Source organism: Pseudorca crassidens, chromosome 21, assembly GCF_039906515.1.
Source record: "Pseudorca crassidens isolate mPseCra1 chromosome 21, mPseCra1.hap1, whole genome shotgun sequence".
NCBI lineage: Eukaryota > Metazoa > Chordata > Mammalia > Artiodactyla > Delphinidae > Pseudorca > Pseudorca crassidens.
The window spans coordinates 27530652-27546929 of NC_090316.1; the positions used below are offsets into that span (position 1 = coordinate 27530652).

The following is a 16278-nucleotide window of genomic DNA, read 5'->3' on the forward strand; positions in this document are numbered from 1 at the left end:
GCAGAGCGTTTTCTGAGTTGATGCGTTTTTTTCCTGATGAGATAAATTCCCGTCATCGTATAGAAAGACACGAATGCAGGGCACAGAGGCGACAGACCCAAGCTGGCAGGCAGACCGGTTCTTGAACACCTACTGCCGGTCCCGGCCCTGCTACCCTACCCTGCAGAGACCTTCAGATCCGCATGATTTCAAGGTGGCAGGAGACTCCGACACCCTGTTGCCCAAAGTTCCTGTTTTCACACAGAAGACCAAGCCTCTGAGAAGGTGGGAGACAATGGCCAGCATCCCAGAGATAAATCATCGTTCACATCACCCATCATCCAGCACAAACGTGTCACACATTTAAGAAGTACAGTGCTGTCCAAAAAAACCCAAAGCCCAGGAAGAACTCACAGGCCAGGTGCCGTGCCGGAACAGGTGAGGGCAGCACCAGCTACCTGGCCCCTGGGGGCAGGTCTGGGGTCAGGACTGGCTACGGCACCTGCAGGGCCCCACGTCCAACGTCAGTTAGCCCGGACTCCGAGATGCCAGCAGCCCGAGCATCACGCCAGGTGCGGAGCCCTCTGAGCCTGAGACCCCGCGAGGGTCACAGGCCCGTAAAGCCGCCCTGTCCGGGGAGAGGAGGACTTCAGCGGGCGGCAAAAACGCACGACATCTCAGAGGAGGAGTGCTGTGTGTCAGGACACGAGAAGGCAGTTCCTGGAGGACCTTTGCCCAGAAACAGGGTGAGTCCGCGCGTGGGGACGTGGGGTTGGCGCAGGTGTGGTCGGAGGGCACCTGGTCCCTCGCACGCAGGAGCGTGCGGTCCCCGCCTCGGTTCCCGGGGTTTCAGCCTCTGTTGCCGTGAGCGCTCACGGGGCCCGTCTGGGCAGCTCTGGTGAGGCCGAGGCCGTGACCGTGAGGGCAGCCGCGCTTGGCTCGGTTCCCGGGGCAGATCGGCGCGTGAGGTCCTGAGCCCCGCCACGCTGTGCGCGACGGGGGCCATGTGGGGATTTAACCAAGGGACAGACGCCAGGAAATCTGTCTTCTCCGAGGACTTTTTTTTGCAAGGAGTTGAAAGGGGGGTGAGACTGGGGACTGAAGACTCACTGAGAAGGTTGTTCCAGAGATCTGTCGGGAGAATTCCACTCCCCGTGGGTGGAGGACAGAGAGGGAGAATCTGAGGTAGACTTTGCAGAACGAGGCACTTCTGTAAAGAAAAACAGCCAGTTGTGAGACGCCGAAGACCCGTGAGCAGACAGTGGTGGACCCGGGCAGCCGCTGCAGCGGTGGAGGTGGCCACAGGACGGCCGGGAAGCAGCGTGCAGGACGCGTGGGACAAGATGGCCCGCAAGACAGAGGATGGGAGTGGGGCGGCCAAGGCAGTAACCGAACGGAGCCGCTGGACGGCAGGGACGGGGTGGGCCCCGACCAGCAGCGGCTCTGGGCTGCCTCCTCCCCGGGCTTGCTGAGTTCTTAGAAAGAAGCGGGGGTTGAGGACCAGCAGACCGCGAGTTTCTCTCTTCTTCCACAAGAAGTTTCAACAGTAACTGTGAAAGAGCCAGCAGCCGGGAGAGCGAGTACCTGTGCTCCTTTACGCTCAGGTAGCACAAGGACTTCTCAGCATCACGTGACGTTTTTCTTCCCTTTTTAACCTCTCTTTGGAAGCCGCCTTGCTCTGCCAGAGATGGCCTTCCGGGAGCAGGGAGCGCTCTGTCCTGAGCTGACCCGAAGGACCAGCTGGGCTTTTCCTCTTCAGAGACGCAGAGCCGTGAGGCCGAGACTCAGCGCATGTGGGAGGGGTGGGCCGCTTGCCCCGTTCCTCCCCGTCAGCCCCGCTCTGCTGCTGAAACCTAACTGCGCGGTGATACACACACAGGGCAGTGGGACGCGAAAGTACTACCGCTTCCTGCAGCCCTGATCTCGGCAGTGGGCTTCCTCCGAGGGGATCTGTGCCGGTTCACAAAACAGCATGGAAGCTATCCCCTTGAAGCCTGCCGGAGAGGAAAGCCATGTCTGTTTCTGTGGTACAGGGCAGCCCAAGCCACCTCCACGGGCTGTCCGCAAAGTGAAAAGACGACCCACGGAACGGCAGAAAATACTTAAGAATCGTGTATCTGCCGACAGTGCGTAACAAACAGCTTATATAACTACAGATCAACGATCAAAAGAAAAATAGTCCAGTTCAGACACGGACCAAGGATCCGAACGGACATTTCTACAAAGAAGATACACAGTCGGCCACACAGGGAAGGGTGTGCACCATCCTTAGTCCTTAGGGAAATGCAAACCAAAGCCACCATGAGACATCACGTCACGCCCACGAGGATGACAGCAATAGAGAAGGGACGTTAACAAGTGCCGAGAGGACGCGGAGAAGTCGAGAGCTGCACGCATCGCCGATGGGGACGTGACATGGGGCAGCTGTTGGAAAACAGTCTGTCCTTCCTCAAAAAGTGAAACGTGGAGTTGCCGTGTGGCCCAGCGTTTCCAGTCATACGTGTTTACTCAGGAGGACTCACTCTGTAAGAACTCGGGGGTCCTTCCTAACCGCCGGCACCGGCTCGTCCCCACTGACGCGTGTTTAAATTAGACCTGTGATGATCGGGGTCGCTTTGTGGGAGGGTGCACACGTGCGCGGAGGGAGATGTCTGTGGAGGTGAGCATAGCACGGGCATCTCGGAGGAAACGGCGGCCCCCCGGCTTTGGCTGCAGGAGGGGCCGAGGGCCCGAGCCAGTTGTCCGTCCCGAGAGCAGGGTCCTCGTCTTCCCTCCCGGGAGGTGCGCGGGTACTCCGGAGGTAACGTGCGGCCCCGGGCAGGTGGTGATGGCAGGACTGAGCGCTCAGGCCATCGGGGGCGTCTGCGAACTCCAGAATCACTGTCACGCCTGAGTCCCGGCTTCAGGACGACCCCCAGGCCGCTCTTCAGCCCTGCCTGTCCAGCTGCAGTCTTCACTTAAAACAAGGTGTGGTGCCCTTGGACGGGCAGCCTCCCTTCCGACAAAATCAGAGACTCACGTGTCCCCCTCGGTCCAGCTCGGGAGTGCCGCGCGGCGTGGGTGCAGCGTGAGGGGCTAACCGGCGAGCCCTTTCCACGCGGGTAGGCGTGCGAGGATGGCGCCTTTGGCCCCCTCGGCCGCATAGTGGGTTGTAAAGAGCGTCCCGCACTGTTCTCAGTCCTTGAGGAAGGGGACAGAGGCATAAGCCTGTTTTTTTCCTAGGGGGTTTTAAGTTACCTCTTTTCAGGCTAGAGAGCTGTGCAGGATTGTGACGTGCTGTGGGCTAAGAGGACTTCTTTGAGGGTAGTGTTTCTTCTCACTGTGTCTCCAAGCTTCACCCCACCGGCCCCCCGCCAATCCCTGGTAGGCAGTGACCACAGCTGCCCAGCACCAGCCCGTCCACCATGGGGACAAGTTCCAAAAGTTCCCTCTCGGGGGCCCTGTGGGCAGGGTTGTCGGGATGGAGACCTGGGGCAGAGCACAGCCCGGAGGCTTGGGAAGGGCCTGGTCAAACGGAGAAGCAGCAGGTGGCCACCCGGGGACCGGACGGGGCTGGACACCGAGGGGACGCTGTGAGCTCGGCAGGGGCTTAGCCGCCCGTACAGGCCTCCTCGCAGGCAGACGTGGCCCTCGTTCCCGCTCAGGTTTGGGGGTGCTGATGGTCCACAGGCGTCCAGGGCGCTGCTGAGCACCTGCGGATCTGGGGTGACGGTGCCCTTGCTGTAGGTGGTTGAGGGCAGGTGAGATCCGGGGGGCCAGCTGGACACGCAGGCATGGTGGGGACGACAGCGCCACCCGAGGCTTCACGCGCAGCCCAGAGGGCGGGTCCGTGACGGCGACGTGGGGTGCAGCTCCGTGCTGTACCCCCGACGCCCCGCCGTCGCCTTCTCCTTGGTCTCCGCAGAGCCAGCTGGAGGCCCACCAGGAGGAGGGCATGGTGGTCTCACACATGGCCATTGCCGGCGTGGGCATCTGGATCGCCTTCACCTCGGGGTCCACGCTCCGCCTCTTCCACACAGAGACGCTCAAACATCTCCAGGACGTCAACGTCGCCACCCCGGTCCACCACATGCTGCCAGGTGGGCCCTGGGGCGCTGGTGGGCGGTGCCACATCCCCTGGGGCCGGGGCTCGGGGCTGTCGGGTGACCCGAACTAAAGCGCCCTTCTTAGAGCTCAGAGCCGCCCATCGCAGACGGTTTAGTGCTGTTAGTAAAGCACTGGGGCGGGGGGCGGGGGCAAGGATCTGAGGTTGAAGGGCAGAGAAAAGGAGACTCTCTGGTGGGGGGGCTCCACGGGGCTCCGCCAGCCCCACGCGGGAAGGGTGTTCCTGGCAGTGGGAGTCAAACCAGCCAAGGTGCAGGAGTGGGGTGTGGGGGCTGCATGTGGCTGGTGTGTGGCTAGTATGTACACGTGTGAGCTTGTTAGGTACGGGCGTGTGGCTAGTATGTACACGGCTTGCTGTGTACTGGCGTGTGGCTAGTATGTACACCTGGGCTTGTTATGTACGGGTGTGTGCTAGTATGTACACGTGTGGGCTTGTTGTGCAGGGCATGTGGCTAGTATGTGTAAGCATGTTGCAAATGTGTGTGTGTGTGTAACTCGTGTGTATATGCGTTGCTTGCTGTGTACAGGTGTGTGTGCCTGGTGTGTACTGGCCCACGTCTCCACGGGGCTTTTAAGGACCAGGCTCACGCCGCACGGCATTCCCCTCCTTTCCCACGTTGGCTGCGTCTCCTGGCTCCCGGTTGGAGAAGAGAAAGATCCGGTGTGCGGCACGTGGGCTGCCACCCACACCGCGTGAACAGACCTGTGCGGGAAGCCCTCCCAGGGTGCTCGAATCCCTGGTCCCTGTTGTACCAAAGCCCAGCGGTCACATACCCGTGGCCACGCAACCTGTTTGCACCTGGGCCACCGGCTGTACTTCATCTTGTTTTCTTTCCTTCTTTCCATCCCCCAGTTAATGACTCCCTTGTTTCTTATCCACCTGCGTGGCTTTCACTGTTCAGGTCAGGATCCGCCTGGGCTCCTGTGGAGCCAGGAGACCGTGTGGTCAGGTGGGGACACTTGGCGGCCCCACGTCCCTGGGCCCCTTGGCAGGTGTGCCCCGCCTGCTGTCACCATCACCACACACAGTCCCTGCCCCCCCTGGGGCCCCCGCCGCCCTGGGCCTCTTATCCCTGTGCCAGGACTTAGGGCTCTTTCTCCCGAGCCCGAGCCCCATGCAGAAGGGGCCTTTGGGTGGCGTGTTCTCCCGCATCTGCCTGCTGTGTGCGAAATACGTCCAGGGTCACCAGTATCCGGGGATTCTGTGCTTTCTCTGCATCTCATGTTTTACTCCCAGGTTTGTAGCTGCTAGACCTGGCGGATGTGAGGAAGGTGGACAGTTAGAGCAGAAATCAGGAGCACTTAGAATGAGAGTCCTCTTGCTACGCCTGGGCAGTGGTTCTTGAATGTGGTCCTCAGAAAGGCGTCTGACGTTGGTCTGATTTTCTTGCATTTTTGGGAACAGGGAGGCCAGACACCCACGTCTTGTCTGTCCTTCTTTGAATCGCCTTACCCTTGGGCCAGTGTTTCGCGGTGAGAAGTGTTTCATTGTGTCCTCTCTGACACTTCAATACTTGTGTCAGTGCGTGTTTGCACCCTATGTGAGCCCGTGGAATTGCAGGTCCTTGGACCACCGTCATCCTGGACACGTGGGTAAACCTCATTCTAGAGTTGTGTTCGTGATGTTGCCCAAGTGGGGTTTTTATGTATATATAGCAATAACGTGTAAACTGTCCTTTCGTGCTCTCACTGGAATATAAAATTCCAGTAGGTTCTAGAGATGAAGCCTTCCCAGGCCAAAAAGAACACAATTGGAAAAAAAAAATTACTATACTGTACTGTAACTCGTGACTTTTTGTAGCAGAACTGAGAACCTATTTAGTTCCCTCGAGGTCTCAGCGCGCTTTCCCCTGTGGACTGGGACTCGTGTGCTGAGCTGCATCTTTCTGTCTGGTTTGGGGCTCTGTTCTGAGCACCACTAGTTCGAGCGCTTTGCCGTAAACCACATCATACTTGGCAGACACAGTGGATGACGGCACCTGGGGTCAGCACACACATTTCGAGGGGCCGTCGGTCAACCTTCCCGGCCCCCAAGGTGGTTACAGCCCGTGGTTCAGAGGGCGGCATCTCCTCCGGGTCAGGAGGCTGCGTGAGTCATGTCAGGATGCAGCTGTTTCCTCTTTGTCCAGAACAGTCAGGGGAGGGTATTTGGATGAAAAAGTGCTGAGACCCCCGCCCCCTGTCAGATTAGCCTTCCCAGGTCCCCGCTGAGTGAGCACGTTGCTTTCCAGGGGTGACGTAACCAAATCAAGTGGCACGATTTTCTATGTAATACAAAAGTCAGTGTAACTCTTCTAAGTACCATCAACCACATCATAAGGGAATTCAGCAACTTAAACCAGACTCAAGGTTATTTATGAGTTAGGGAACAGACCGAGGAGTGGATTTTGTGTCCCCTGGGCTCTGGTGCCATCCTGTGCTAACCAGCAGCTGCTCAACCAGCAGTTTTGGTCCTGAGCTAACTAGCAGCTTCCTTAACCAGCAGATGATCCCACACTAACCAGCGGCTCCTTAACCAGCAGTTGATCCTGCGCTAACCAGCAGCTGCTCAACCAGCAGTTGGTCCTGAGCTAACTAGCAGCTTCCTTAACCAGCAGTTGATCCCGCACTAACCAGCGGCTCCTTAAGCAGCAGTTGATCCCGCGCTAACCAGTGGCTCCTTAACCAGCAGTTGATTCCGCGCTAACCAGTGGCTCCTTAACCAGCAGTTGATTCTGCGCTAACCAGTGGCTCCTTAACCAGCAGTTGATCCCGCGCTAACCAGCAGCTCCTTAAGCAGCAATTGATCCCGCGCTAACCCGCGGCTCCTTAAGCAGCAGTTGATCCCACGCTAACCAGCAGCTCCTGTACCAGCAGATGATCCTGAGCTAACTAGCAGCTTCCTTAACCAGCAGTTGATCCTGCGCTAACCAGCGGCTCTTTAACCAGCAGTTAATCCTGCGCTAACCTGCCCGCCTCCCTGGTCTCTGTCCCGGGTGGGAGCCAGGAGTGGGTTCCAGTCATAGGCTTTCCAAGCACACTTGGAAGGCTGGCTGCTTCTCCTATTCTCTCCCCTGTTTGTGTGTTTCTCGTGAGCATTTGAATAAACCTGGCCGCCTCTCCTGTGCTCCTGTGTCCCCGTGTGAGAGGACAGCAGGGTTTCCGGAGAGCGTGCATCACACAGCGGCCAGCTCCCCCTGCCCCTTCGTGTCGATAACTCACTTCCGGCCCATGCCAACTGCAGCCTTTGTCGGCATCTCTGCCCCGCCCCTCCCGCCTCGCCGCCCCCTTTGATGCTGAGTGGGTGGCCCCTCTGCCTGCAGCTTGGCCAGCTCAGAAGGCCACAGCTGGTGCTTCCACAAGGAGTAGCCTGGACACCTCTCAGCAGCTCTGTCTGCAGACCCTCCGGAATGGGAAAATCTCCACGTTCCCTAATTACCATTCAGTTAAACTTTCGTATGTGAAATTAAAGATGAATCCTAGACTACTTTGAAAATGGAACAAACCATCATTCGCTGGAACTGACGGCTTTCAAACCAGTTAGAAAGAAAAACATCCCAGTTTTCCCTGCTTTCGCGTTTGTTATGATGAAGTGAAGGTCTGGGGGTGTCCTCCCAGGAGCACCTCCCAGAAGCCCCGGGGTTGTTTCCGTTGGTCTTTCCCACCGACCATGTAGTTTTTCCCCTTCTCGTCATGTTTCGTAACCTTTCCCCACACGGTGACTTTTCCCCATCCCGACGCCACACAGGGCACCTTCTGTACCTTTGAATTGTTTTGTCCTTTCTCTTTAGAGAGATCCACTTCTGGAGAGAGTTTCTTTACAGAGACTAGAGAGTTTCCCAGATTTTCACTGCATATAACGTAACACAGATGTAAAAGCTGGAGACAGGATGAAAAGTCAGATGTTCCTAATATGCTATTTACAGGCAAAGAGGCGGGAAAATTCCTAAGGGGGATAGAAGGTCACTTTCAAAATGCATTTATGAATGAAAATAAGTAGTAAACTTTTATCCTTTGTAATTTGAAAGTAAGATCTTCTTAATGTTTTTATTAGTGGTTGGAACTATTTCACATCATATTTTACGAGGATCTGTTAATTCTCACTGTGGAGGTGGGCTGTTTGAAATTCCCTTTTCCTCATTAGTTTTCTTTAAAGCCAAGCGGTAGATTAAAAGTATTTCAGATGCTTCTTTAATAGTCCTAGGCCGATATTTTAAAAATGATATATTCTCTGTGAAAGAAAATTTAACTCACAAATTCCTTTTTTGGAGAAGAATTAAAGGAAACTCAGTTTCCCAGACCAAAATATTTCAGGACGATCAAATAAATCACAAAACAGTTTATTCATACAAACAGTTTTTGCTTATATGCAGGACTTGGCTACCAAAATGAGGGTGTGGGTGGACTTAAATGATATAAAAACCCACAGCCAACCTCGGAACCGAGCCCTGAGACCACGTCACGAGAGTCTGCTTGTTTTTATTGTTGCCAGTACTTTCGTGTGTTAAAAAGGAAATTTATTCACGTCTAGGACCACAGGACTATACCACTGCCCCAGTTTCTGTATTCCTTCCAGGAGGGTAGCTTCAGAAAGTGGCTGCAAAAGGGAAATAATAGCTCTGTCCCCTGTCCATCCCGTTGTCATGACATTCTCCACGTTGGTGCTGAGAAGTAAGATATCCAGATGGAATGTAACCTGCCGCCCCTGTGCACCAGGGTAGTGGCGGAGGCCGTACGTCACTGGAACAAAACAAAACACAGAGCAGTGAGCCAGTTCCAAAAGTCGCCTCCATCAGCTGCTTCCACCAAAGGTTCCCAGAGGGTTGGAGAGGAGGGTCTCCGCTTTGCGGGTTTGCTTTCTGTCTCGAACGTAGCTTTGGGGAATCTTTAGGTCACGGGGCATCAAGTGAGGCTTCTGCTCTGGAAGGCACACCCGTGTGTCCTGGGACGTTCCCTGGTCCCTGGAGCTCCTCTCCGAAGGGCTGCCCCACGATGGGACCACCTGCCCCTGGAGAGCAGTCGTGAGCTGTGCCCAGAGCCGTGTTTCTAAATGGCTTCTGCAGTTCTCCCTGGCATTTGGAAATGGCAGCTCCCGGCCAGGTGTAGACAGACACGCAGGTCCCAGGCGTCTCTGAAGCCCCAGCTGCTTCCACGGGCACGCATTTGGATGAACTTAATACATTAGCTCTTCTTCAAAAAATATGCCTGTATTTAGAGGTAAAACCAGATCTTTAGTTTTCGTAGCTGTTGTCTGGGTTTGGCTTCAGTGTTCCGTTGCCTAAATAATCATAAAATAACTTCAGTGGGCGTGGTGACCTGCCTTTGGCTTTGGTGTTGAGACCATTTGTTTCCATGCTTTTTATCTAAGATGAACTTAGGTCAAACACAGAGATACTGAAAATGACTCGTTTCCAGAGAGCAGAAGAACCCAGCTGTTTCGAAGCGCCCTCCATGCCTTCCTGGGAGCAGCCGCGTGACCCTTCTCTGCTCTCGAGCTTGAGCGCTGAGCAGAGACGCCAGGAGGGGCTTAAAGCCCCTGTCGAAGGTGGTGGTGCTGTGGGCAGGGTCAGGGCAGGGGTGGGATGCTCGGGGCCCAGACTCAGTCCCTGAGACGAGAGTCACGGGGAGGCACGCACCTTTCCCTCCACTTCCTAACGTTGTCAGGCTGACCCACCTCTCTGGGCCTCAGAGCCTCGACTGCAGAACAAAACAAAACAAGGCGGAGCGGACAGCCAGAAGCTCCAAAGCCCTTGGACTCCAGCGTTGGGTGTCCGCGCCTCCCGGACTTTCCCACCGAGGCCGTGGATGGTCTCCTTCCGACGGAACCTTTGGGTGCTCGCTTGCGTCTCTCCCCTGTGATGCTGAGCGCGGGCTGCGCTGGGAGCCCGTCCTACCTGCGAGGTTCCCTCTTACCTGCCTAGGTGGGCTCTTGCGCACACGGGGCTGCCGTCTGACATGCGTGTGTGTGCGTGTGTGTGCGTGTGTGTACGTGTGTGTGTGCAGCTCTGCCTGGAAGTGGATGATTTACGTGGACGGTTCGGGGCGGGAGTGTGTGATCGGCTCTGGAAGGGCCGCGCCAGCGGTGCTGAGAGCACCGTGCACGTGTCCTGAGGCCGTGGCCGTGCTCTGCCGGGGTGCAGCCAGGACGCCCCCCAGATCTCTCTCTTGCTCGTCCGGCTGAAGGAGCCGCGGTGTGTGGCTAGGGCTCCGGTGACACCCGCTGGCCGGGAGGGCTTGGGGCTGCCCGGGGAGCATTGTGGCAGGTCTGTAGGGTTTCTGGGCAGTGCCCGGGGCCCCTGCCCCAGCGTGTGGGCTGCAGAGGCCAGACTGCGGGGCCAAGTCTCTCCTGTCCCCCAGGACACCAGCGGCTGTCTGTGACCAGCCTGCTCGTCTGCCACGGCCTGCTGATGGTTGGCACCAGCCTGGGCGTCGTGGTGGCCCTGCCCGTCCCTCGTCTGCAGGGGATCCCCAAGGTGACCGGTGAGTGCACCCCCCGAGTGCCTGCGTCTCCCAGTCCTCTGTCCTATACTGTACTCTCGTCAAGCCCATGGGTCTGTGGTCAGCTGTGTCTTTGCTTAAACAGTGTGAATTACTTAGGTGGCTTTCTCTCTCCCTTCATCCCTTCCTTTTTTCCTTCCTTTCTTTCCTACTGTAAAGACTATGTCTATTAATTTGAATCATCAGGTCATACTTTTGTCTTCCTGTTTCTGACGTCAGTGGTCCAGGGAGACCCTTATCCCCAGGACGTGTTTTCACGTTACCTTTTTTGCCACCTGTTGGTTTTGATCATTCTGTACAGTTTTGCTCAGTGAAAATGGATGCTTTTTTATGTTTTGCAAAGAAAGAGGCCCAGCATCTGAGAAAGCTCAGTTGTGCTGTTTTGCAGTGTTGCGGGGAGCTCAAATGGGCACAGCCTTTTTGGAAAGCACTTTGGTGTTTAGGACTTGAAGATGCTTTTGCGTCAGGAGTCAGGGTTTCCAATTCAGGAAATTCTGTCTCGTGAAGCAGCCAACTCTAGGAATAAACCATGATGCAGAAAGAACAGGAAACGGCCTAAACATCCAAAATTAGGAGTAGGGAGATGCCTAAGACAGTGGTCGCGTTGCCATTTTAGAATGTAACACAGCCAGTGCAAATGATGTTTGCAGAGAGCTTGGAATGATACAGAGAAATGTTAATTCTGTAAGTTAAGTAAAACCAAGATCTTAAAATTTTATGTCGATTATGTAATAACTCTCAGAGAAAAAGATTTGTAGGAAACTCATTGAAATGTTAATAAAGATCTCTGTCTATAGTTTCTTTCTACTGTCAACGCTGGACTATTTCACTCTAACCGCAGGCAGCCCTTCCTTCCCTCAACAAGCTTTCACGGGTCTACTGCGAATAGGTCTGTGCTTTAGATAAATTCCTATTTTGTCAGTGATCCACCTGTTAGGATCACGGAATTCCAACTTGGTTTATTCATTTCTTAACTGCTGTCTTCGTTATGACCTGCCTGTGATACATGCAGAAGCTGTACGTGATGACTACGGGCAGTTTGAGTGGTAAAGGCCCAGGAGTCAGAAGCCCTTCCCGTCACAGCTGGGGACGCTTCTCCCCGACAACCAAACATAGCCGTTCTCCTGCTGGGTCTCACGTCACCGTTCCATTGGTTTTTCTCCATAGTTTTGCTAACTTGTACCTTTTTTAAAAAAGAAGTCTTTAATTGTGCCATTTTCACATTTTCTATCATCGTCTCGTAGTGTATGTATTCCTCTCCGACTGCTTTCTTTCCATGTTATTTCTGAGGCGCATCCTTGTTGGTCACGTGACCGTAGCTCATGCGTGTCACTGCTCTGTAGCGTGGCTTTGTTCCCCATGTGACGTACAGTGGGTATTCAGTTGTGTCCTGTTCTGTGTGTTACGTGCTATGCCTCTGTGGGGGTTCCTCTGGCCACCCCTTCTCATAGGGACTCGGGTTCCTCTGGCTGTGTGTCCGGGAGGGGACCACAGGTGTGTAGGAAACACTCACATTCAGGTTCACCCGGTGATGCTGGGATGTTCCCCTGGGCTGTCGCGTCAGATCGCACCTCCATGCCTGGTGTCTGGGCGTCCCCATCCCTTCACCCTCCCCCAGTACCCGCTGTTGGAGGAGTTCTTGACTTGTCCTTCAGCTCATGGAGGAAGTCACCTCGCCCAGCTGAGGAATCCTGTAACGTCCTCTGCTTCGGCCAGAGTGGGAGGGAGGTGCTAGGGCCCTGTTTCAGCCTCAAAGCATTTGGTGAAAAGGGCATCTACCCCCCATTTCTGTCACCTCACCTGCGAGGCGTTTAAAAATGGACATCCGTTCCCGCCTGACCCTTGGAGTCCCGCTGTTATGGGGGAGTCTGCATTTCATAAAAAAGGCCTACAGGGAGCTTCTGGTGCTTCTTTTAAAATTGAATTCACATCACCCTTGAACTGAAGAGCCCCCATTTTAATCGATGCATTAGGACTAACTTATTCTAAACCACAGAATCTTTTTAAAGTGAAAAATGGCAGGAAACTACTTATAGTTTAGGCATCTTATTCCTAGCATTGACATGTTTCAGGCATTTAAGTTTTGTTTTTGTTTTTGTTTTTGTGGCGGTACGCGGGCCTCTCACTGCTGTGGCCTCTCCCGCTGTGGAGCACAGGCTCCGGACGCGCAGGCTCAGTGGCCATGGCTCACGGGCCCAGCCGCTCCGCGGCATGTGGGATCTTCCCGGACCGGGGCACGAACCCGTGTCCCCTGCATCGGCCGGGGGACTCTCAACCACTGCACCACCAGGGAAGCCCCAGGCATTTAAGTTTTTAAAACCAAGATTTAGGGAAACTTTTCCTAAATATATTATCTTAGAGCAGGCGAGAAGGCATTTATACAGAGAACAGGAAAATATCTACTTTATCCCTTTAAAAGTACCACGCAAGTACCAGAACTGAGATACCAATGACGAAAACCACGGTTGTATTTTAGACCATGGTTTTGAGAGCATTCTTGGACTTCACTAGAAATCCACGAGAATGTGGTCTGGAAGCTGTTTTCGCTCTGAGCTGTCGAGTACGGGGTTTTGCCGTGTGGACGGGGGTTGCCCGGGGCCCTGCCCGGCATGCGGAGCCCTGCTGAGCGCTGTGCCCTTTCAGGTCGAGGCCTGGTCTCCTACCATGCTCACAACGGGCCCGTCAAGTTCCTGGTCGTGGCCACAGCCGCCTCCAAGGCGGACAGAGACAAGCCCAGGGACAGCCCGCCCCCCGGTGCCGACCCCCAGGATGAAGACCAGAGGGACACGCTCCCCGGTGAGGGGCCCGGGCCCTGCCCGAGCCGCAGCGGCCCCGACGCCGTCTGGCTGGGGGTTTCGCTGGGCTCCCTCGCCCAGGCCAGCGACGTCTCCTCCACGTCTGGGTCCCCGACGCCTTCCCAGGGCTCGGGCTCCCTGGGGCCCCGCTCAGAGGAGAGCTTCGTCCAGGACCCCCTGCGGCTCCCCTGCAGCTCCCCCGGCCGAGGGCGGCGGGCCAGGAAGGCTAAGGCCAGCTCCGTGCTGGTGGCCTGTGGGGGACAGGGCCACCGGCGGGTGAGCAGGAAGGCCAGGCAGCAGCGGCCGGAGGAGTTGGCCTCGTCCGTCATGGTCTGGCAGATCCCCCTGCTGAATGTGTGAGCCAGGGTCGAGATTCGGGGGTGGCCTTTCAGTCAAGTCACACACCCCGAGCGGTCCCGCCGCATCTGAGCTGGCTGGGCGTGAATCGCCAGCCGTCTCGGGGCCGAAAAGTGCAATATCGTCAAGGCGGCATCTCCGGCAGCCCCTCCCTCCACCCCAGGCAGGGGAGCCCCGTGTGAACGCGCATGAGGAAGGGGGGTGGACGCCGTGTTTGAGTGGATGGGGGTCCCGGGAGGATGCTCCCCCTCTGACCCCCGTGGTCCTTAATAAACACGGGACGCTGCAGACCTGTTCTCGTAGCCTGTCACCTAGAGAACTCGCAGACTCAGAACTCACGGGGAAATACAGCATATTCACTGGTGGAGGGGTGTATTAACAATTCTTAAAGTAATTGTACTTGATTCAGATTCACTACTTTTATTTATGTTGTATATCTTTTAACTCCAGAATAGAATTTGTAACAATGAAGAAAGCCACGTAACACATACCAGGCCGGGTGGCGTTATGTGCTTTCTGAGTTGAACTGCGTTTTCCAAAGTGGTATAATGCGTGTACTGTATATTTTTAACAAAGTAGTATTTTTATATCGCATTTTTCTATTAAAAAAATTAACAAAGTTTTAGGCACTATGTTATCTGTAACGTTTCACAAATAACGTTTGCTTTGAACCAAAATCCTCAATGCCTGTCAACATTTAGACTCAAGCGTCAATGCCAAAATACCCACGTTGGAGATGCGTGTGTTTTAGTGTCTCAGGAGATGTAGAAGGTGTCTTGGTCCATCCTTTCCTGCTGTGTTTGCATCTGTCGACCAGGAGCGCTTCTAGCTTTGAATGCACGTCCCGAAGGATGCACGGTGCTGGTCAGGGTGGGCGCTGGTGCTGGCGGCGGACACAGGACACAGGAAAGGTGGCCCTTGGTCGGCAGACTGGCACTTAGGGCCCCTTCTGCGGGCGTCGTGCACGAGTGATCCGTGAGTTCGCTGTGCTCCACGTGTAGTTATCTATCAATGTTCTACTTACTGGATGGTTAAGAAAAACAATGCAGGTCCACCCGAGATTAATGTCTCAGCACTTTACAGGTGACTAAAAATGCTAATTTTATGACTTTGCCAAATATTTTCCAAGGTGCATGTGTGCCCCCATGTGAAAGAAATATCTCCCCCAGCCTTCCTTAAACTATTAGCTGCTATCTTATTTCATGAATAAAGTCTTTTTATTTAAAAATACAATATCGTGAGTTGCCTTTTTTCCTGTGAAACGCGAAGGGGCAGTTAGGTTCGAGGGACGGTCAGGTGGTCCTTTCCAATGTGGCATCCCCACGTGCTGGTTTGGGAGTTTACGTGTGGATTCCAGAGACGGGCACAATGTACGTGTCAAAGAGCGCTTTGAATCCCATGTCGGTGCTGAGAAACTCTCTAGAGGCGCGTGTACTTGCCAGTCTTTATTTTGAGTGACGTCATGAGTTGAATTAGTTTAATATAAAATATGAAGAGGAGTGTCTAAAGTCAGCTCCATATCGTTCGCACTGATTAAAAATACACAGTTTCTCCGTGTTTTCAGTGTCCACATAAAACAGAAGTACTTGGATATGCCTTTTACTTAAACCTTGATGCTCAAAGACTGTTTGGTCTTCATCAGTACCTCAAAAACCTCAACTTACAAGTACACATTTTCTTATGGGATAAATAAGTAAACAATGAAAATAGTGCCAGCCGAGGTCTCCACTTACGTTGTAATATTGGTGACGTATTCAGGAAAGCCTTGCTGTCACTCACGCCCATCTGTCACTTCACCAGGTTTTACTTTCCAGCTGTGTGGTGAAGCTTTCAATATCACTTTATTCTATTCCCATCTTTTAATTAAAGTGTGAGTAGTCACTCCGGGACCCGGCCCTGCCGAGAAGCCCTGGTTCCAGCGCGGGGGAGGGACGCCGTGCCTTTTGAACCTGCAGTGCTCACAGCAGGAGTCCGGACCCTGGAGCCCGGAGAGGAGGTTTCCTTCCAGATGGTCTCTTTCCGGTGACAGGACTCCGGGCCTGAACAGAGTTCATGCTGGTCTGGAGGACTCCCTGAATTAGTACGTGTAACTGCTTCTCTCTCCGACAAGCTGCAGGAAATGGGATTCTTTGCAAGTGGAATCATCTGATTTGATTCTCTAAATCACGTCCCAAAGTATCTTTTTCTGTAAATATTTTCATATATTGAATTTGATAAAAATGTTCTAGATCCTGAGGACAGAGGGATAATTTATAGCCGCAGTTTTCTCACCTGTCAAATGGACAGAATTTAAGCCCTAGCGACTGCACATTTTTTGGGTGGCTTTTAGATTTATACACGCGTGAAAGCATTTCATAAAACTGGGTATTTTTCAGGCATAAAGCTTTCAAAGTAGCGGGAGCTCTGCATTGACATAGACCCGCCATCAGATGCCAGGTCACGGCTCCTGAGGGAAGCAGTGTGTGGAGATTGCAGCCACTTCACTTACTTTCTTTAAAAAAAAAACTGAGTGAGGGCTTCCCTGGTGGCGCAGTGGTTGAGAGTCTGCCTGCCGATGTAGGGGACG

At 54.3% G+C, this 16278-nt stretch overlaps 1 protein-coding gene across 7 annotated transcripts in view; it reads left to right on the forward strand.

The window, feature by feature from the left end:
• ARHGEF10 (Rho guanine nucleotide exchange factor 10) overlaps positions 1 to 14945 on the forward strand; it is an 88805-nt gene extending 73860 nt beyond the window's left edge. For all 7 annotated transcript variants that reach the window (XM_067721588.1, XM_067721590.1, XM_067721595.1 and 4 more), the window contains 3 exons: positions 3884 to 4058; positions 10420 to 10542; positions 13204 to 14945. In XM_067721588.1, coding sequence (XP_067577689.1) covers positions 3884 to 4058; positions 10420 to 10542; positions 13204 to 13715 — 810 coding nt within the window. In that variant the 3' untranslated portion in view covers positions 13716 to 14945. The remainder of the gene's footprint in view (positions 1 to 3883; positions 4059 to 10419; positions 10543 to 13203) is intronic.
• The last annotated feature ends 1333 nt before the right edge of the window (positions 14946 to 16278 follow it).